We start from the raw sequence: 18,390 nt of genomic DNA on the forward strand, positions 1-18,390 counted from the left end.
ACAAAATAAATAAAGCAACTCAATAACATAAAACAACTAAATAAAGTGAACGGTAACATGAAAGAAGTTTAATTAATATAAGAATATCACTACAAAGCCCAAAGAGAAACAAAGACATGCATGCCTAATCAAGACATGACAAATTATTCATTTTAACCTCCTATAGGGGCCTCATTGTCTTTGGCTATAGCGCCATCTTGGATCACTTTCTCCAGGTCTAACTCTAACGAGGAACTTATGTACACGAACATATCAGCTCCACTTGATCGACCACATCTTTTAAGGCTTTGAAAATGGTCTTAAGACCTTCTTTGATAACATCAACAATTCTCCTCTTCATATGAGAATTTGTTTTCCTTTTGAAGAGAATTTCCAACCATGGTCAACTGGGAGGTCAAGATCACTAGAAAATATTTCGCCTCTTCAAAAGCCTTCTCTTTAGCCTCCAAGGATGTCCGTAAGTCGGAAACCTTGGCAACCAGAGAAGAAGGATAGTCGTGAGTATCCACTTCCTTTTAAAGGTCAAACAATCTATTCATCTCTTTGTAAAGATTATACAGTTTCTCTTGGAGTTAAGACCGATCATGAGCAATAAGATCATACTTACCCTTCCAGGTATATATCTCTCCTTAGAAGGATTGCCCTAGGCTGTTAGTTACCAATTTGTGTAAATATCTTAGGTAATTTTTGGTAACTCTCAAGTCTTTTTGTGGTTAATAGTAGTATTTTATTGTCATTTGGTATATATTTATTCTTATATTTATATTATTGTTGAATAGTTCTTATCTTTGCAATCTATGTTGGATTTTGTAGTTTTTATAGATAATTGGAAGCTGGGACCATGGAAAAAGCATTTTGAAGATGTTCCAAGACCAAAGCCAAGGATTGCTGAAAAGAGGTAGCGCGCTAAGCGAGGTTGAGCCCGCTAAGCGCGCTTTTGAAGAAAAGAAGGAAGTTCTGGCAGAGAGTTCCGCGCTAAGCGAGGTCTGGAGCCCGCTTAGCGCGGTTGGGCGGTTTAAGCAATTAGTGATAGCGCGCTTAGCGGGCTGCACCGCGCTAAGCGCGGTCTGCGAAACTTTGTTTATTTGTTTATGGGCCAGATCACTTTTGTGGAGGGTTGGAGATATTTTTAGAGAGAAACAAGAGCAATATACACTGTAGCAAATATAGAGTTGAAGATTGGAAGCCTTGATCGTCGATTAATCGCCATTTGATGCTTGTTGATCTTCATCCTTACCTTCTTGTGCAAGCTACCATTCTCATGGATAGCTAAACCACTTTTGTATCAAGTTAAGATGTAATCTTCCTAGCCTTTTGTATGTTTTTCTTGTGAATATATGTGTATGAACAAGTGATGATCAATATAGATGGTTTAGTTTGTTTATTAAAGCTTTTCCTTTGGTATAAATGTTTGAGACATCAATGTTTGTATCTAGACCTAACTAATCATCTTTCAAACTATAAGTTGCAGACATGGATTTAGAGTTTGATGTTTACTAAGTATCGGTTCTTAAAACGTTATTTGTATTGTTTAAACGGTGGAGAAATCGTCGGTTAAACAATACGGTAAATCTAACTATATCGTTGCGGACACGGACGATATAGGTGTCGATACGTAATTATATTGATCGTTAGCAAGTTCATAAGCATCTATTTATAAGGAAACATACAAATTTAGGTCGATGAAATCGAATCTTGATACATTTTCTTTAACTTAGAACTTTCATTAATTTACTCTTTGCTACTAAAAGAATTGAATGATCTTTTGCAAACCTAAAACTAAAGTAACATTAACTCAAGACAAAATAGGCTATAGAACGGCGGTGATATCGCAATAATCCCTGTGGATACGATATAAACGAAAAGTACACCACAATACTCTTTCAACAAAATGGCGCCGTTGCCGGGGATTGTTGTTTAGATATTGCAAGCATTGCAATAGTTTGTTTTGTATTGAGTCTTATAATTAATATCTTGTTTCTAAATTTATTTTCCTTGTGTTTGTTAATTTGCTTGGTTAGTTTTTCAGATTACAGTTTATGCGAGGACGTGTACCTGCAGATCAACTCCTTTTTGATCCTGAGATTGAGAGGACTGCTCGTAGAGAGAATAGCAAAACTCGTAGGAGGAGACAACTAGCTAGGGAAAGAAGACAGCAACAAGAGGCATCTTCTTCTTCAACTCCTGTTGAAAACTTGGTTGAGGAAGAAATGGCTGCGGATCCTCCAGCTCGAGGGCCATGTGTTAACAGCCCTCGTCTAAATGCACAATTTGCTCGTGATCAGGCCAATGGAAGAAACTCCGAAATGAAGACGGGGTTACTTCAATTATTATACCAAAATCCGTTCACAGGGGCAGATCACGAGGATCCATTTACTCATCTAACAAAGTTCTACGAGATCGCCGGAACAATTGGTGCTCCGGAAGACCAAGAAGAACAGGTGTTCAGGAGACTTTTTCCTCATTCCTTAATTGGAAAAGCTAAGGAATGGTACCTTGATCAACCTAATAATGTCATGACAAATTGGAACGAGTTAGAAGAGAAGTTCTTGGATCGGTTCTTTCCTCACAATAGGTTCATGGAAGCGAAAACTTCTATTGCGGTGTTCTCTCAAGGGTCGAATGAATCTCTCAATGAAGCATGGGAGAGGTTCAAGTCCATGGTTAGAAAATGCAAAGGTCATGGGTTTGATGAGTTGTCTCAAATCCATATCTTTAGAAATGGACTCCAACCTCAACCAAAAACTCTTTTAGATGCTACCGCGGGTGGTTCGTTGATGTCAAAAACTGCTGCAGAAGCGATTGCTATCATTGATAGAATGGCTTTGAATGATCATCAAGGGCAACACAACCGTAGTGCATTGCAAAGAAAACCGGGAGTTCTTGAATTGAATACTAGTGATGCAATACTTGCTCAAAACAAGTTATTGACACAACAAGTAGAATTGCTCACTCAACAAATGTCAAAACTCCCTCAACAAATCAAAGAGATAAATGGGAGCCCTTCTAAAAATCAACATGTGATGTGTTGTGAATTGTGTAGGGGTGACCATCAAACAGGTTTTTGTCCTCCACCGGGTGAAGAGGTGAATTATGTGTCTAATCCTAATCAAGGATATGGTGGAAGACAACAACAACCTTACAACAATAACCAAGGTTACCAACAAAGAGGTAATCAAGGTTATCAACAAGGATGGAGGCCGGAAGCGGGCCCATCGAATCGTCAAAATCCTTATCAAGGCGGTTACAATCAACAACCTCAACAAACAAAGCTTTCTATCGAGGACACTCTTAGCCAATTCATGCAATTGCAAATTGCAAGCCAAAAGAGTACGGATGCCGCAATTAAGAACCTTGAAACTCAAGTCGGGCAATTGTCAAAGCAACTTGCCGATCAAAACAAAGGTCCTTTTCCGGCTACTACACAAGAAAATCCTCGTGAGCATTGTAAGTCAATTCTAACTCGTAGCGGTAGAAAAATTGATATGGGTGTAGGAGAAATAGTTGAGGAGGAAATTGTTGAGAAAGAAAAAGATAGGGTGATTGAAGTAGAAAAAAATGTTGAGGGTGATTTAGTTGAAAATGGGAAAGAGAAAGAATTAGTGGAAAAAGAAACTCTTGAGAAAGTTGTAGAAAAAGAGAGAAAAAAATTGAGTGTGAGTGAAAAGGGAAAGAAGAAGGTGGATGATTCTATACAAGTGAAGAAATTACCTTACCCTCCCGGTCCGTCAAAGAAAGAAGATGCAAAGCACTATGCTCGGTTCTTGGACATTTTTAGCAAGTTGCAAATCAATGTCCCTTTTTCCGAAGCATTAGAGCAAATGCCGATGTATGCAAAATTCATCAAAGACATCATCACTAAGAAGAGAAGATTCTTGGATCCGGAGGTAGTAACGGTGAGCTCTTGTTGTAATGCGTTAATTCAACGCACTACTCCGATAAAATCAAATGATCCTGGGCGGGTAACCTTACCGGTGTCTATTGGAAATGTTCACATAGGCAAAGGTTTGGTAGATACCGGTTCTAGCATTAATTTGATCCCATTGTCTATGGTGAGAAGATTAGGAATCAATGATTTGAAGCCGACAAGAATGACGTTATCATTAGCAGATAAATCCACAGCTCATCCTCATGGAGTTGCGGAAGACTTGCTTGTCAAGGTTGACAAATTTTGGTATCCTGTTGATTTTATTGTCATAGACATGGAAGAAGATCCTGAGATTCCATTGATCTTAGGAAGGCCTTTTATGAAGACGGCCCGAATGATGATCGATATTGATGATGGCTTAATGAAATTAAGGTACCAAGATGAAGAATTATGTCTTGATCTCTTTGAAGCCATCAAGCATCCTAATGATGAGGATGATTGTTTTAGAATCGATGCTACCGAAAGGGCTATTATGAAAGTGGAGAATCAAATGCACTTGTCGAATCCTCTTGAGAAGACTTTAATGGAAGCTCTCGAAGTTCTCACCAAAGATCAAGAGAAGGAAATTGAAGATTGCTTGAGAAATTTAGAGGCTTGTGAGGAGATGAATCCATTTGAAACTCAAATTGAAGAGTTGAAGGATGAACCTAAAGTTGAAGAGCAAAAGGTGGAGTTGAATGTGTTACCATCTCACTTGAAATACGTGTTTCTCGGTGACAATTCTACTAAGCCGGTTATCATTAATAGTGGTTTGTCTAACAAGGAAGAGCATCGATTGAAGGAAGTGTTGACGAAGAATCAAGAAGCAATAGGATGGGTTTTATCCGACTTGAAGGGTATTAGTCCGGCCTATTGTATGCATAAGATTATGTTAGAAGATGATTTTCGGCCCGTGGCACAACCTCAAAGGCGATTGAATCCAACCATGAAAGAAGTTGTTAGAAAAGAGGTTGTGAAGTTATTAGAGGCGGGGATGATTTATCCCATCTCCGATAGCGAATGGGTGAGCCCGGTGCACGTGGTTCCTAAGAAGGGTGGATTGACAGTTGTGAGAAATGAGAAAAACGAGTTGATTCCTTCGAGAGCGGTGACCGGGTGGCGAATGTGTATTGATTATAGGAGGTTGAACCAAGCAACAAGAAAAGATCACTTTCCATTACCTTTTATGGATCAAATGTTAGAGAGGTTAGCCGGAAGAAATTTCTATTGTTTCTTGGATGGTTATTCGGGATACAATCAAATATCAGTGAATCCGGCGGACCACGAGAAAACTGCTTTTACATGTCCTTTTGGTGTTTTTGCATACCGAAGAATGCCATTTGGACTATGTAATGCTCCTGCAACATTTCAAAGGTGCATGCAAGCTATTTTCTCAGATTTGATCGAAAAAAGCATTGAGGTGTTCATGGATGATTTTTCTGTGTACGGGTCATCATTTGACTTGTGCTTGAAGAACCTTGATGTGGTGATGGAGAGATGCATTGAAACAAATTTGGTTCTCAACTGGGAGAAATGCACTTTCATGGTGACGGATGGGATTGTTCTTGGCCACAAGGTTTCTTCAAAGGGGCTTGAGGTTGATCCGGCAAAAATCGAGGTTATTGAAAAGCTTCCCCCTCCGGTGAATGTTAAAGGCATAAGGAGCTTCTTGGGACATGCTGGGTTCTATAGAAGATTCATCAAGGATTTCTCCAAGGTCGCAAAGCCTTTGAGTAATTTGCTCAACAAAGGTATGGAATTTAATTTTGATGAATCATGTCTAAAAGCTTTCCTAGAACTTAAAGCAAATTTGACCACCACACCCATAATTGTCGCTCCTAATTGGTCGCTTGAGTTTGAACTCATGTGCGATGCGAGTGACTATGCGGTTGGTGCGGTCTTAGGCCAAAGGAAGAACAAACAATTCCATGCTATACATTATGCGAGCAAAGTTTTAAATGAGGCACAGGTTAACTATGCCACTACCGAAAAAGAATTGCTCGCAATTGTATTTGCATTGGAAAAGTTTCGCTCTTACCTCATTGGTTCTAAAGTGGTGTGTTATACTGATCATGCCGCAATCAAATATCTTCTCACCAAGCCTGATTCAAAACAGAGGCTTATTCGGTGGATTCTTTTGCTTCAAGAGTTTGATCTTGAAGTGAAAGATAAGAAAGGTACAGAAAATTTGATTGCGGATCATTTGTCTCGGTTAGTGAATACCGATGTGACAAACAAAGAAAAAGAAGTGAGGGAAGAATTCCCCGATGAAAAACTGTACATGGTACAAGAAGTTAGACCCTGGTTCGCAGATATGGCTAATCACAAAGCATCTGGCTGGATACCGGAGGATCTAACTTGGAATCAAAGAAAAAAGTTTTTAAACGATGCTAATTTTTATGTTTGGGACGATCCTCACTTGTTTAAGTTGAGTAGTGACAATCTCTTGAGAAGATGTGTCGCGGATGAGGAGACAAAAAGCATTTTGTGGCATTGCCACAATTCGCCTTATGGTGGTCATTTTAATGGTTTGCGTACGGCCACGAAAGTCCTTCAATCGGGATTTTGGTGGCCTACTTTGTTCAAAGATGCTTACCACCATGTTGCCTCATGCGACAGTTGTCAAAGAACTGGTGGAATAGGGAAAAGAGAGGAAATGCCCCTCCAAAGTATTGTAGAAGTTGAGGTATTTGATTGTTGGGGTATTGACTTTGTTGGACCATTCCCTTCCTCAATGTCAAATGAATACATCTTGGTAGCTGTGGATTACGTGTCTAAGTGGGTGGAAGCGATTGCTTCACCCAAAGCGGATGGTAAGACCGTGATAAAGTTTTTGAAGAAAAATATATTTTCGCGGTTTGGCTCGCCAAGAGTATTAATTAGTGATGGTGGATCTCATTTCTGTAATGCTCCGCTTGAAAAAGTGTTGGAGCAATATGGAGTAAAGCACAAGGTAGCTACTCCATATCATCCACAAACTAATGGGCAAGTTGAGAGGACCAATCGAGAGATTAAGAGAATTCTTGAGAAAACTGTGTCTAGTTCTAGGAAGGATTGGTCAATGAAGCTTGATGAAACCTTGTGGGCGTATCGGACCGCTTTTAAAGCACCGATCGGTCTTACACCATTCCAAATGGTGTATGGTAAAAGTTGCCACCTTCCCGTAGAATTAGAACATAAGGCATATTGGGCCTTGAAGCTTTTGAATTTTGACCACAAGTTGTGTGGAGAGAGAAGAAAAATCCAACTTAATGAGTTGGAAGAGATGAGATTGCATGCCTATAAGTCTAATTCGATTTACAAGGAAAAGACCAAATTCTATCATGATAGTAAGGTTAGAATGAAGGACTTTAAGGTAGGGCAATTAGTTTTACTTTTCAATTCCCGGTTAAGACTTTTTCCGGGAAAGTTGAAGTCTAAATGGTCCGGACCGTTTTTGGTCAAAGAGATTAGAAGCCATGGGGCTATTGTGATAGAGGACCAAAAATCAAAGCAAGAATGGGTAGTTAATGGTCAGAGGTTGAAGGTTTATCGAGGATGTGATTTTAATCGTGAAACTTGTGTTTTATCGTTTGGTGATCCTTGATTGCCTTTGACCGTCGAGCTGACCGACGTTAAACAAAGCGCTTATTGGGAGGCACCCCAATTTGTATATATTCAGCTTGTTTTATGTGTTTTTTACCGTTTATGTTTTTTGCGTTCTGGTCGAGCCAAAATCAGTCTACCGGTAAAGTTTCACATGCTGGTAGAAAGAAAAATTTTTCTGTGTTCTGTCAAGGGCGCTTAGCGCGCTCCTAGCCCGCTTAGCGCGCTTTTGAAATTTTGGAACCCTTCGTTCCAGAGACTTGCGCGCTTAGCGCGCTTCATACCCCGCTTAGCGCGGGTTGGTTTTCAGAAAAAAAAAAAAAAAATATTTTTGATTTTGGGCCCTGTGACTTTGACCCGGCCCAGCGCGTTTTCTGAAGGGAAAATAGGGTTTTGAGGTCTTTGTGCCTCATTTTCCCCATTTTTGCTCTTCTAAGCTTGCTTTCTCTTTGCTTCTCCATTTTAGTCTTTGCTTTTTCTTCATCTTCATCATCACCAAGGTAAGCAGCTTCTTCTCCATTTCCTTTTCTATTTCGTTATGCTTGTTTTATATCTTAGGGTTTAATTGTAGATTAGGAATAGAAATTTTGTGGTTAGGGTTTGTGTTTTGAAAACTTAGTGATATAATCTGATTTCCAGTGCCTTGTACATGTTTAGAATAGAATTTGGGTGCTGGAAATGTTTGGTTGCAACCCTGGTTCGCAGGGGATTTTTTCTGCAAATCGCAGAGCCCGCTTAGCGCGGTAGGCGCGCTTAGCGCGGTCTGGGGATTTCAGAAAAATCCCCTCTTCTTCCTGTTTTTGTTTGATGCAGGGGGAGTGTTCTATTGCTTTGATTCTGATTGTAGCTGTTTATTTTTGTTATTTTTATGTTAACATGTTGGTTCTGTGTTGCCATTTCTGTAATTATTTCAGATGGGACCGAAATTTCTGGGCTCTAAGAAAAGAAAGACCGGAACCGAAGGTGGCAGTTCTTCTCAAGCACCTAGGGCTATTCCGTTTAATCAAAACCGTTTTAAGAGTCATGTTCAGGAGGAGAGGTATAAGAAGTTAGAGGTTAGGACATGGTGGCCAGAGAGAATTGTGAGGATCAATCCTGAGGGAACCTATGGGTGGTGTCATCACACCATTGAGGAGTATGGTTGGCTTAGACTTTGTGAGCCTGCACCTAAGTTTCATTTGGAGATTGTAAGAGAGTTCTATGCTAATGCCGTTCCAAATGAAGAATTTCCGGTTGAAGGTGTTCCCTTTGAGTTCAAAACTTGGGTGCGTGGTAAGGAAATTGATTTTTCTCGTCAGGCTATCCGTGAGTTTCTTGGAACTCAATTACCCTTTGAGGATGGTGAGCTGTGTGGGTATCATGTGCAATTAGCAAGGGGTAATTTCGATTGGGAGCATCTGAGGGAGGTCTTGTGTTCGGTTGGGCAGTCTTATGATCTAAATCCTTCACAACAGCCCCAGAAATTCTCTAGGAAGTCGTTGTCTACTAATGCTCAGATTCTCATGTCTGTGGTCCTTCATAATTTGAGGCCTAGGAGTCACACTTCTTCTTTACCTGCTGAGTCTGCTGCTTTGGTTGCTCGTATGATTGAGCATGAGCCGATTGATATTACTCGCATTATTGCGAATGAGCTGAAGAGGGTTGCTTTGAGTGGAACTCGCCATGGTGATCGTGCTCCCTGCAAGTTGATATTCCCGGGTTTGATCATGAATCTGTGCAGGAAAGCTAGAGTGCAGATTCCTTCTGAGGGGCTTATGTCCATTGACACTTTTATTGATGATACTTTTATTGAGCGTTATTGTTTGTCCAGGTTAACTGCTGTTCCTGTTGCTGCTGCTCGCCCTGCTCGCCGCCGTAGTGATCCTGATAGAGAGGAGAACTTGGCATTTCATATGGCACATCAGAGAGCATTCATGTTTATGCATGACGCTATGTCTCAGCTGAGGTTGCAGATGATGGAGCCCCATGTGGCTCATCCGTGGAGTTCTCGCCAAGATTTGGTGGATTATGCTAATTGGCCTGAGGTCAGTCCATTTCCTGAGGAGGAGGGAGATGGTGGCGAGAATGAGAATGTGGAAGATGATGATGAGGATGAGTAGTTCTTTTTAGTTGATACTTAGTATGTTTAGTTAGTATGTTTAGTGCTAGTTTTTTTTATTTTTGACTTAAGCTTTGTAGTTTTTGTTCCGTCCTTTTATAGGATGAGGTATTTTGAACCTTAGGCATTGCTATGCCTTTTTGGATATTTTGACACCTGTTGGTGTTTGTTTTTAATTTATTAAGTTTTTAGTTTAATTGCTTTTATTTCTATATACATATGCAATTGTGTTTTTTTTTAAAATTTTTGTTGTTGTTCTTGTGAAAGTGCTTCCTTTGATGAAGCAAGCTTTTACAACCAATTGGGGCGGTGATGATATAGTGTGAAATTAGTACGTGCAAGGTACATTTCTACCGTTCCTTTAAATATACCATGAATGAGATGCTTGTAATTGTACAATTGAGATGTCATATTTTCTTTAACAAATATAGTTCAATAATGAATCATTTTAGTTCTAAAACTAGTGTGAGGAGCCTTTCCATTGTACATATATATATTATTTTGTGGTTACCAACAATGTGCGTTTAACTCGTGTTTATTATGTTTAATCTTGCGTTTTTTATTTTAATTGTGTAAAGCATGAAAGTGATCAAAGCATTTTGTTTCGCATTACGAGTATAACTTCTCTTCCTAATATAACCTACCCGGTGAGTGTGTGAGTATTTGCTAACCACTTTGAGCCATTTTGCCAAGATTCAATCGGTATCATGTCATGCCTTATAATTGCCGATTTTTGATTTGAATCTTGATGACTTTCTTTGAACCTTGAAAAGTACCATGAAATGTGGTTAGGATTGATTCCTTTTCGCCTTAGAATAGGGAGCATTCGTGATTATGTGGTGGTAATATTCAAGTTGGGGAGAATAAAATTTTGATCTTGGTTGTATTGGTGTGTAGAAGAAAATAAATAATTGCTCAAGAGAGAAAAAGAAAAAGAAAAAAAAAAAAAAAGAAAAAGAAAAAGAAAAAAAAAGAGAAAAAGAAAAGAGAAGAGCTTTGTATATAGCTAGTTCTTTTAAAATAAAAAGATGAACTCTTGAGCAATAAAATTGTGTGATCGGTTGATAAGGATGTGTGGATATAATCATGATTTGAATGCTCTCTTAGGAATTGACCCCTTTTGTTTCAATGGCCTTGAGAAATGACACTTCCTTGTTAACCAACCCAAGTTTCAACCCTTAAGTCTTTGTGATTCTTGCTTTTACGCTTTTTATATAAATGTTGTGTAGATGATTGCATAATTAATTCTGGATGTTGGCGACATTGTTGTGTGAGTGTTAGGTCCTCAATTTTGTCTCTTACTAGAGAAGTGTGTAGGTTGTGATTCAATTTTGAACTTATTTTGTTTTAGGAGCTGTTTACATCAATTGTGTATTTAGTATTAGTATCTCAAGCATGGTATTATTTGAGCAAGGGTGAGATGTTGCTTGTGTGCTTATGGAATTTGAACCACCCATTTGTTCTTGTCTTAGCTTGTGCTCTCTTGGTTTTGCTTGTTGATTGTTTTTGTGTTTGTTTTCGTTTGAGGACAAACAAAGGTTTAGTTGGGGAGAGTTGTTAGTTACCAATTTGTGTAAATATCTTAGGTAATTTTTGGTAACTCTCAAGTCTTTTTGTGGTTAATAGTAGTATTTTATTGTCATTTGGTATATATTTATTCTTATATTTATATTATTGTTGAATAGTTCTTATCTTTGCAATCTATGTTGGATTTTGTAGTTTTTATAGATAATTGGAAGCTGGGACCATGGAAAAAGCATTTTGAAGATGTTCCAAGACCAAAGCCAAGGATTGCTGAAAAGAGGTAGCGCGCTAAGCGAGGTTGAGCCCGCTAAGCGCGCTTTTGAAGAAAAGAAGGAAGTTCTGGCAGAGAGTTCCGCGCTAAGCGAGGTCTGGAGCCCGCTTAGCGCGGTTGGGCGGTTTAAGCAATTAGTGATAGCGCGCTTAGCGGGCTGCACCGCGCTAAGCGCGGTCTGCGAAACTTTGTTTATTTGTTTATGGGCCAGATCACTTTTGTGGAGGGTTGGAGATATTTTTAGAGAGAAACAAGAGCAATATACACTGTAGCAAATATAGAGTTGAAGATTGGAAGCCTTGATCGTCGATTAATCGCCATTTGATGCTTGTTGATCTTCATCCTTACCTTCTTGTGCAAGCTACCATTCTCATGGATAGCTAAACCACTTTTGTATCAAGTTAAGATGTAATCTTCCTAGCCTTTTGTATGTTTTTCTTGTGAATATATGTGTATGAACAAGTGATGATCAATATAGATGGTTTAGTTTGTTTATTAAAGCTTTTCCTTTGGTATAAATGTTTGAGACATCAATGTTTGTATCTAGACCTAACTAATCATCTTTCAAACTATAAGTTGCAGACATGGATTTAGAGTTTGATGTTTACTAAGTATCGGTTCTTAAAACGTTATTTGTATTGTTTAAACGGTGGAGAAATCGTCGGTTAAACAATACGGTAAATCTAACTATATCGTTGCGGACACGGACGATATAGGTGTCGATACGTAATTATATTGATCGTTAGCAAGTTCATAAGCATCTATTTATAAGGAAACATACAAATTTAGGTCGATGAAATCGAATCTTGATACATTTTCTTTAACTTAGAACTTTCATTAATTTACTCTTTGCTACTAAAAGAATTGAATGATCTTTTGCAAACCTAAAACTAAAGTAACATTAACTCAAGACAAAATAGGCTATAGAACGGCGGTGATATCGCAATAATCCCTGTGGATACGATATAAACGAAAAGTACACCACAATACTCTTTCAACATAGGCCAAAACTTCTCTCCTCCCCAAAGTCGCCATATTCATTAGGGAGGCATTATGAAAATGTTGAAGGAGTCCTTCAAGATCAACTTCATCTTCTTTATATTAGGAAGATAATTGTGGTAGCAAATATCTTGCTCATGTATACTAGCTCATGCTTCCTTCGAAGTGTGATGTACTCGGGATTAGAGAATTTAAAGAGGACATGTGAAGCTTCGTTATCAAGTATAGCAGGTCCGACAAGGTAAATATCAAACAACTTGAGTCTCGACCTCTTTTGATGTTATTAGCAAAAGCCTAAGTCTAACCATAAGACCCTTTATCCGATCCGGTGGAGGAAGTTTGAACCAGGCTAAAGAAGGCCGAAGAAGATTGAGTTGCAAGTGGAGCACCAAGGTGCCACTAAAAACTCTACAACAGTACCCTTGTAGGAATAGAGGTAGGAGTATAAGGGGAAATAACAGCTTCCCCGACTCCCAATCGATATTTTTTACTCTTGAAGAAACCCTTCATTGTAGCAATGTCACTTGTTATTTTATTTGCAAAAAGAAAAAATCAAGAAAGTCAGTATTTATCAATTAAGTATGTAATGCCCTAGTTTTTGAATTTTTATTTTATTTGATTTATTGGTATTTTAATTTAATTATTATATGTGATAATTGAATTAAATTAAGTGACGGGGTGTGCGACCTCGAGATGAAAATGTAAGAGTAATTAGAGACTAGTAGAGCTTGATTGAAATTAGGGTTAAATATACAAAACCCCTAGTAATGTTAGCAAGTTTTGATTTTAGCCTATGTAAAAAAATAGATTCCTCCTTGTAATGTTAAGATTTCATGTCTTTAGCCCTTTAGTTGACCAAGTGTGTGTGTGTGTATGTGTGTGTGTGTGTATATATATATATATATATATAATCTTCAATTTTGCTACGTGACATGTCCACGTGGATTTTCTTTTATTTTTTAAAATCCACGTGAAATTTATTTTTTATTTTTTATGATTTTATTATTGCTTCCATGGGATACCGGTTATGTACGCCATTGGGGCTTCCATGGCCATGAGTGCTGTGAAGAATTATATGCTCAAATACTGGAATTTCGTCCAAATGCCTGCTATGTACTACAACGAGGAAGGATATTTCATCCTCAAATTCAAAAAGACGCAACATATGGATGCAGTGATGATGGAGGGCCCTTATATGGATCAAACTACCATATTGCCTCTCCATTTATGGGGAGCCAGGAGCTTGGGAAAGAAAGTGAGTGCTATTGATAACCCTATATTCATAAATGAGTGCATCGCGGGTAAACTAAGAGTAATTTATGCCCGAATCTTAGTGGATTATGAATGAATGTCTCTATATTGTGATAAATGTCAAAAGGTAAATCATAAGTGCCATAAAGAGAAGAAGCAGCCTATCAAATAATGAAAGCCAAAATAGGTGAACACACAATAATCTGAAGCAACTGAGAACAAGCAAAGAAGCATATACAATGAAACTCAAGATGATGCAAGCAAATGGACTACATTTAATAGGGGACTGAGAAACACAGGCAAGCGAACATATTTTACCCCCTGTAATGTTATTAAATTTTGATTTACCCCTTATAATAAAAACAGTAATAAAAATCTATAATAAATTTGAAAAAAATTAAAAAACTAAAAAAACAATAAATCATACGTGGATTTTAAAAAATAAAAGAAAATCCATGTGGACATGCCACATAAGCAAAATTGAAGATTCCATGTCACTTGGTCAACTGAGGAGCTCAAGACATGAAATCTTAATATTACAAGGGGGAAATCAATTTTTTTTACAAGGGCTAAAATCAAAACTCGCTAATATTACAGGGGTTTTGTATATTTAACCTTTAATTTATCAATTACCATCAAACTTTGCAAATTTAACTGATTTTTGTTGGACATTGATTTAACTAATGGTTAATTTTAATATTTTTTTATATCTTAGATTTTTTTAATGACTTACATATCGTAGTATCGAATAAATATCGTGTTCCATAGTAGTAACGTGTATGTGCTTCATTGTGTTTTGGATCAGCCAAAGATCCTTTAAGACTAGCACAATTCATAAGTTTAATTAAGTAAGAGTGTGTCAACCACTAACGAATAAGTGGACCCTCATTCTAAGATACCACAAAAGAGCAAGGCACCCATTCCATCACGACTTTGATCTACATCCAAGGGTTGCCCGCATTCTACGTTGAACAAGTCGGGGATGGTATAATGATTTCATCTATATAAATGTGATCATGAGTCACACTCGAGTAATATTCCAATCATACTTGCAATCTTCCACCCTATCATGAGACTAACTTGAGCATTAGAGTGCTGAAATGCTAATCTTTTGGAGGTACTTCTCCAATCACCGAAGAACAGACACCTTCGCACGAGAAGTTTCACTACCGTACGTCACCATCAACCTATCATCGATTTTCAGTTCTACTACAAAATACATTATAAAGAAGAATGATGTAAATATCCTAAAAGATTTATTTGCTTCTACAATTCATTCAAATCGAAAGCTCATTAACAACTTTACAGATTTAAATTATTCTCCCTTTTCATTATACAAAGGGACTGATCTAAATCCAAATTTCATCTCTGACACTAGAAAACATATTTGACCACCAATATCATCTTTTCCTGTTGGATCTTTGTCTTTTACTTGTATTAGATGAATACGGAGCATTCAAAATATTCATGGGCAAAATTTTGACTTTTCTAATCGGTTAGAGCATATGCCCAATTTGTTATAAATCTATTATTGACTACAAATCAGACTTAGAGTTTGAATTTTTTGACAAACTAAACTCAGATTTAACAAAGTCTAACTCGGCCCAAATTATTCTCATCCCTAATTAAAATAAAAGTCTCGTTAATATAAATAATAATTTAATAATAACACTTATTATTATTTATTATTATATATACTAATTCACATTGATGAAACAATGCCATTACTATTAAAAGTTGAGAAACTATGTCATTATCAATTTAGATTTGAATTAAAATTTAAAACAATTTCCCAGCATACACACATTTTATTTGTTTATGCTTTCAAACTGTTCACTATACTATTAGATTATGAGAAAATGAGTCATGCACACTGTCAACCAATCACCACCATGCATCTAATTAAAACATTCTTTTATTTAAAAAAAACTTTAATGACATGGCATATTCATGACTCCCTATTGGATGACAGTGTAAAACTATTTTACACTGTCAGTGCATTACCTTTTAACTCTTAGATTATTTTGAAACTCTTTTCATTAAATTAAACAAAATTATTCTAACAAATTATTTAAAATATAACAGCGCACTTAAATACAGACCCAAAAAAAATATCACCATTGATGCAACAAATTTATATAAAATATAAAACAATTTGATATTACAGAAACCCTAATTATGTTTTCAGTTCCATTGATGTTGTTGCAGTTACTCTCCATTGATATCGGAATCATGTATTTCTAACACCTATTATCCTCTTACCAAATAACATAATTGATGAATAAGTAACCTCTTTGTTGTTGCTATCACTACTAGAATCATCCGATAGAGAAACTCTAAGCTTTTTTGTTGGAGGAGACCGTAGATGCACAATAGGTTTGTTGGAAATAATTTCAACCTGCCATGGACTTACTTTCCCTAGATTTCCAAAAACCGTAGATTCATTCCAATTAACCTGAAGCATGCGCCATGGACTAATACAAGGAGGAGCGATAGAAGATATTGTCCCATGAAAAATTGAACACCCTTTTGAATTATCACCATTGGTTTTTGCAGTGTATTTAACACTCATTCCAGGATTCCAACTGATTTTCCTTGCATCCTCCACAGCCTTAGTTCCCACCACAAAATCAAAACCACCGACCGTCGGATAGTACATTACCTCAAACGCAGCATTCTTCTCTGCCAATTCTACAGCCTTGATAACTGCCTTTTCGGATATGTTAGCAGCCGCCGCAGACCTGTTTCTCCGGCGAAGTCCAATGGTGATATTTCCGGTTAAGTTTTTAACAAAAACAACAGTATCACCGCCGACTAGTTTCTTATCGTTAGAAAAAGTACTCCAGCCATTGGTGATTAAGTGCCGCTTGGGTGTCCCGGAGTACACATGGCGAAAATTCCAGACCTTGCCGTGAAAGTCTGTGACTGACACAATTTGAGATGGAGATTCGGTGTTGTAGTCAAGTGGTGGGAAGATAAATTTAGCGCATTTGACAGGTATGGAAAATGCACCACCATTATTGGCATCAGATTGAGTTAGAGTCTTTGCATAGGAAACAATCTGATCATCATCTTCATCTATGTCGCCAGCCTGGGAAGGTAGAACACCACCGTCAATTACAGGAGTGAGAAGTAGCTTTGCAACAAGTTCATCAGTTTTAGAATCTGCAAAGAGATCAACAGAAGAGACCACGCAGAGAATGGATGGACGGCAGGCATCAATGAGGGAGAGTGCTTGAGTGGAAGGGTAGTTAGGGCAAGCATGTTCCAAATGACCTCGAGGAAAATAATAGAGTTTGGAGTTCAGCTTCAGAACAGTGACGGAGTCGCCGGCACATTGTTGCCATATTTTAGGATCAACACGGTGGAGGAGCTGCTGTTGAACCATGGCAAAAGGAAAGAGTTGAGTTATTTTTGTTTTGAGAGAAAGAATGAAGTGAGTACTTTTTGGTTTTTGGAAGGTTGATATAAATAGAGGAAACAGAGGTGTTAAACATTTATCTTTTTATTTTTAAATTTAACGGTATTTTTAATCTTTGGTATATTTTGTTACACAAAAGGGAATTTAAAAAATATATATTGAAGCATTTTTATGTATAAGTTTGTTATTTGTGGATTTATAGGCCAGAACAATAAAATCGCTTTCAAGTGTGTAAGTCCATTATTATCTCCTCTTTTCGGATAGATCTCTAGTTTGTTTTTTATTTGGATAAAAGTTTGTTATACACATATTTAATTTATATTATTTTTTATGTAAATTTATCTTAGAATAAATTTGAATTTTAAACGAATTATATGTATACAAAATACTTAATTAATTTTTTACGCTTAATTTTTGTGTTGTGTGTGGGTTAGTTAATACAAATATCTATATGTTATTATTTAATCTTTGGTATAGTTTGTTACAGAAATGTGGATTTTTTTAAATATATTGAAGCATTTTTATATATAAGTTTGTTATTTTCCATTATTATCTCCTCTTTTCAATCTCTAGTTTGTGTTTTATTTGGATAAAAGTTTGTTTTTTTTGAGTTTGTTATACACTTACTTAATTTATGTTATTTTTTATATAAATTTACCTTATTAATAAATTTGAATATTATTATTTAATTTAAAATAAATATATTTTTCTTTCAAAATATTTGAATCTAGATTGGCTATATTAATCTAAGTATAGATATTTCTCTATTTAAATTTAAGTCATTGTGTTATATGAATTTAATTTCTATTAAATTATTATATTTTTATTAGTAACATTTTACATGTATATATTATTATACGTTATGGTTTTTATTATTTTAAAATCTTTTACAAGAATGTATTAGACATTATGATTTTCATTATGTTAAAATATTTTATAGAAACTAATTATTTTATAATAAGTAGAAGAAAATGCTGATTAAAATTTGTTTTAATGTGTTAATATATCATCATTTGGGGTTTTGGAGCTTTTAGATAAATATGAAAGTATGAAAATATATGATTTTGTTGATGCTAATCTGTGATAAATTATGAATTTATGACTTCTATCATTGGATAATTGTTGTATGTTAAATTCTGAGATCGAGCCTTTTTACGAAATCAAAATCTGAGGTTTGGAAGGGCTTCTATGGTGGAAAACATGAAAAAATAAATTCTGGGTACCCGCAGATTCTGGAACTTAGCGACAGATTAGCCGTGAGAAAAAAAATTCAGTTCTACACCTATGACTTCTGATATGTCTAACAAAAAATATCATAACTTAAAATCCGTGAC

The 18,390-nt window shown here is 36.7% G+C and overlaps 1 protein-coding gene across 1 annotated transcript; it reads right to left on the reverse strand.

The window, feature by feature from the left end:
* Nucleotides 1-15,865: 15,865 nt before the first annotated feature.
* On the reverse strand, nucleotides 15,866-17,023 carry LOC131619520 (auxin response factor 17-like). Its single transcript, XM_058890607.1, has one exon. The coding sequence runs from the start codon at nucleotides 17,021-17,023 to the stop codon at nucleotides 15,866-15,868; it is 1,158 nt and encodes a 385-aa protein (XP_058746590.1).
* Nucleotides 17,024-18,390: the final 1,367 nt, after the last annotated feature.

Source organism: Vicia villosa, linkage group LG7, assembly GCF_029867415.1.
Source record: "Vicia villosa cultivar HV-30 ecotype Madison, WI linkage group LG7, Vvil1.0, whole genome shotgun sequence".
Classification (NCBI taxonomy): Eukaryota; Viridiplantae; Streptophyta; class Magnoliopsida; order Fabales; family Fabaceae; genus Vicia; species Vicia villosa.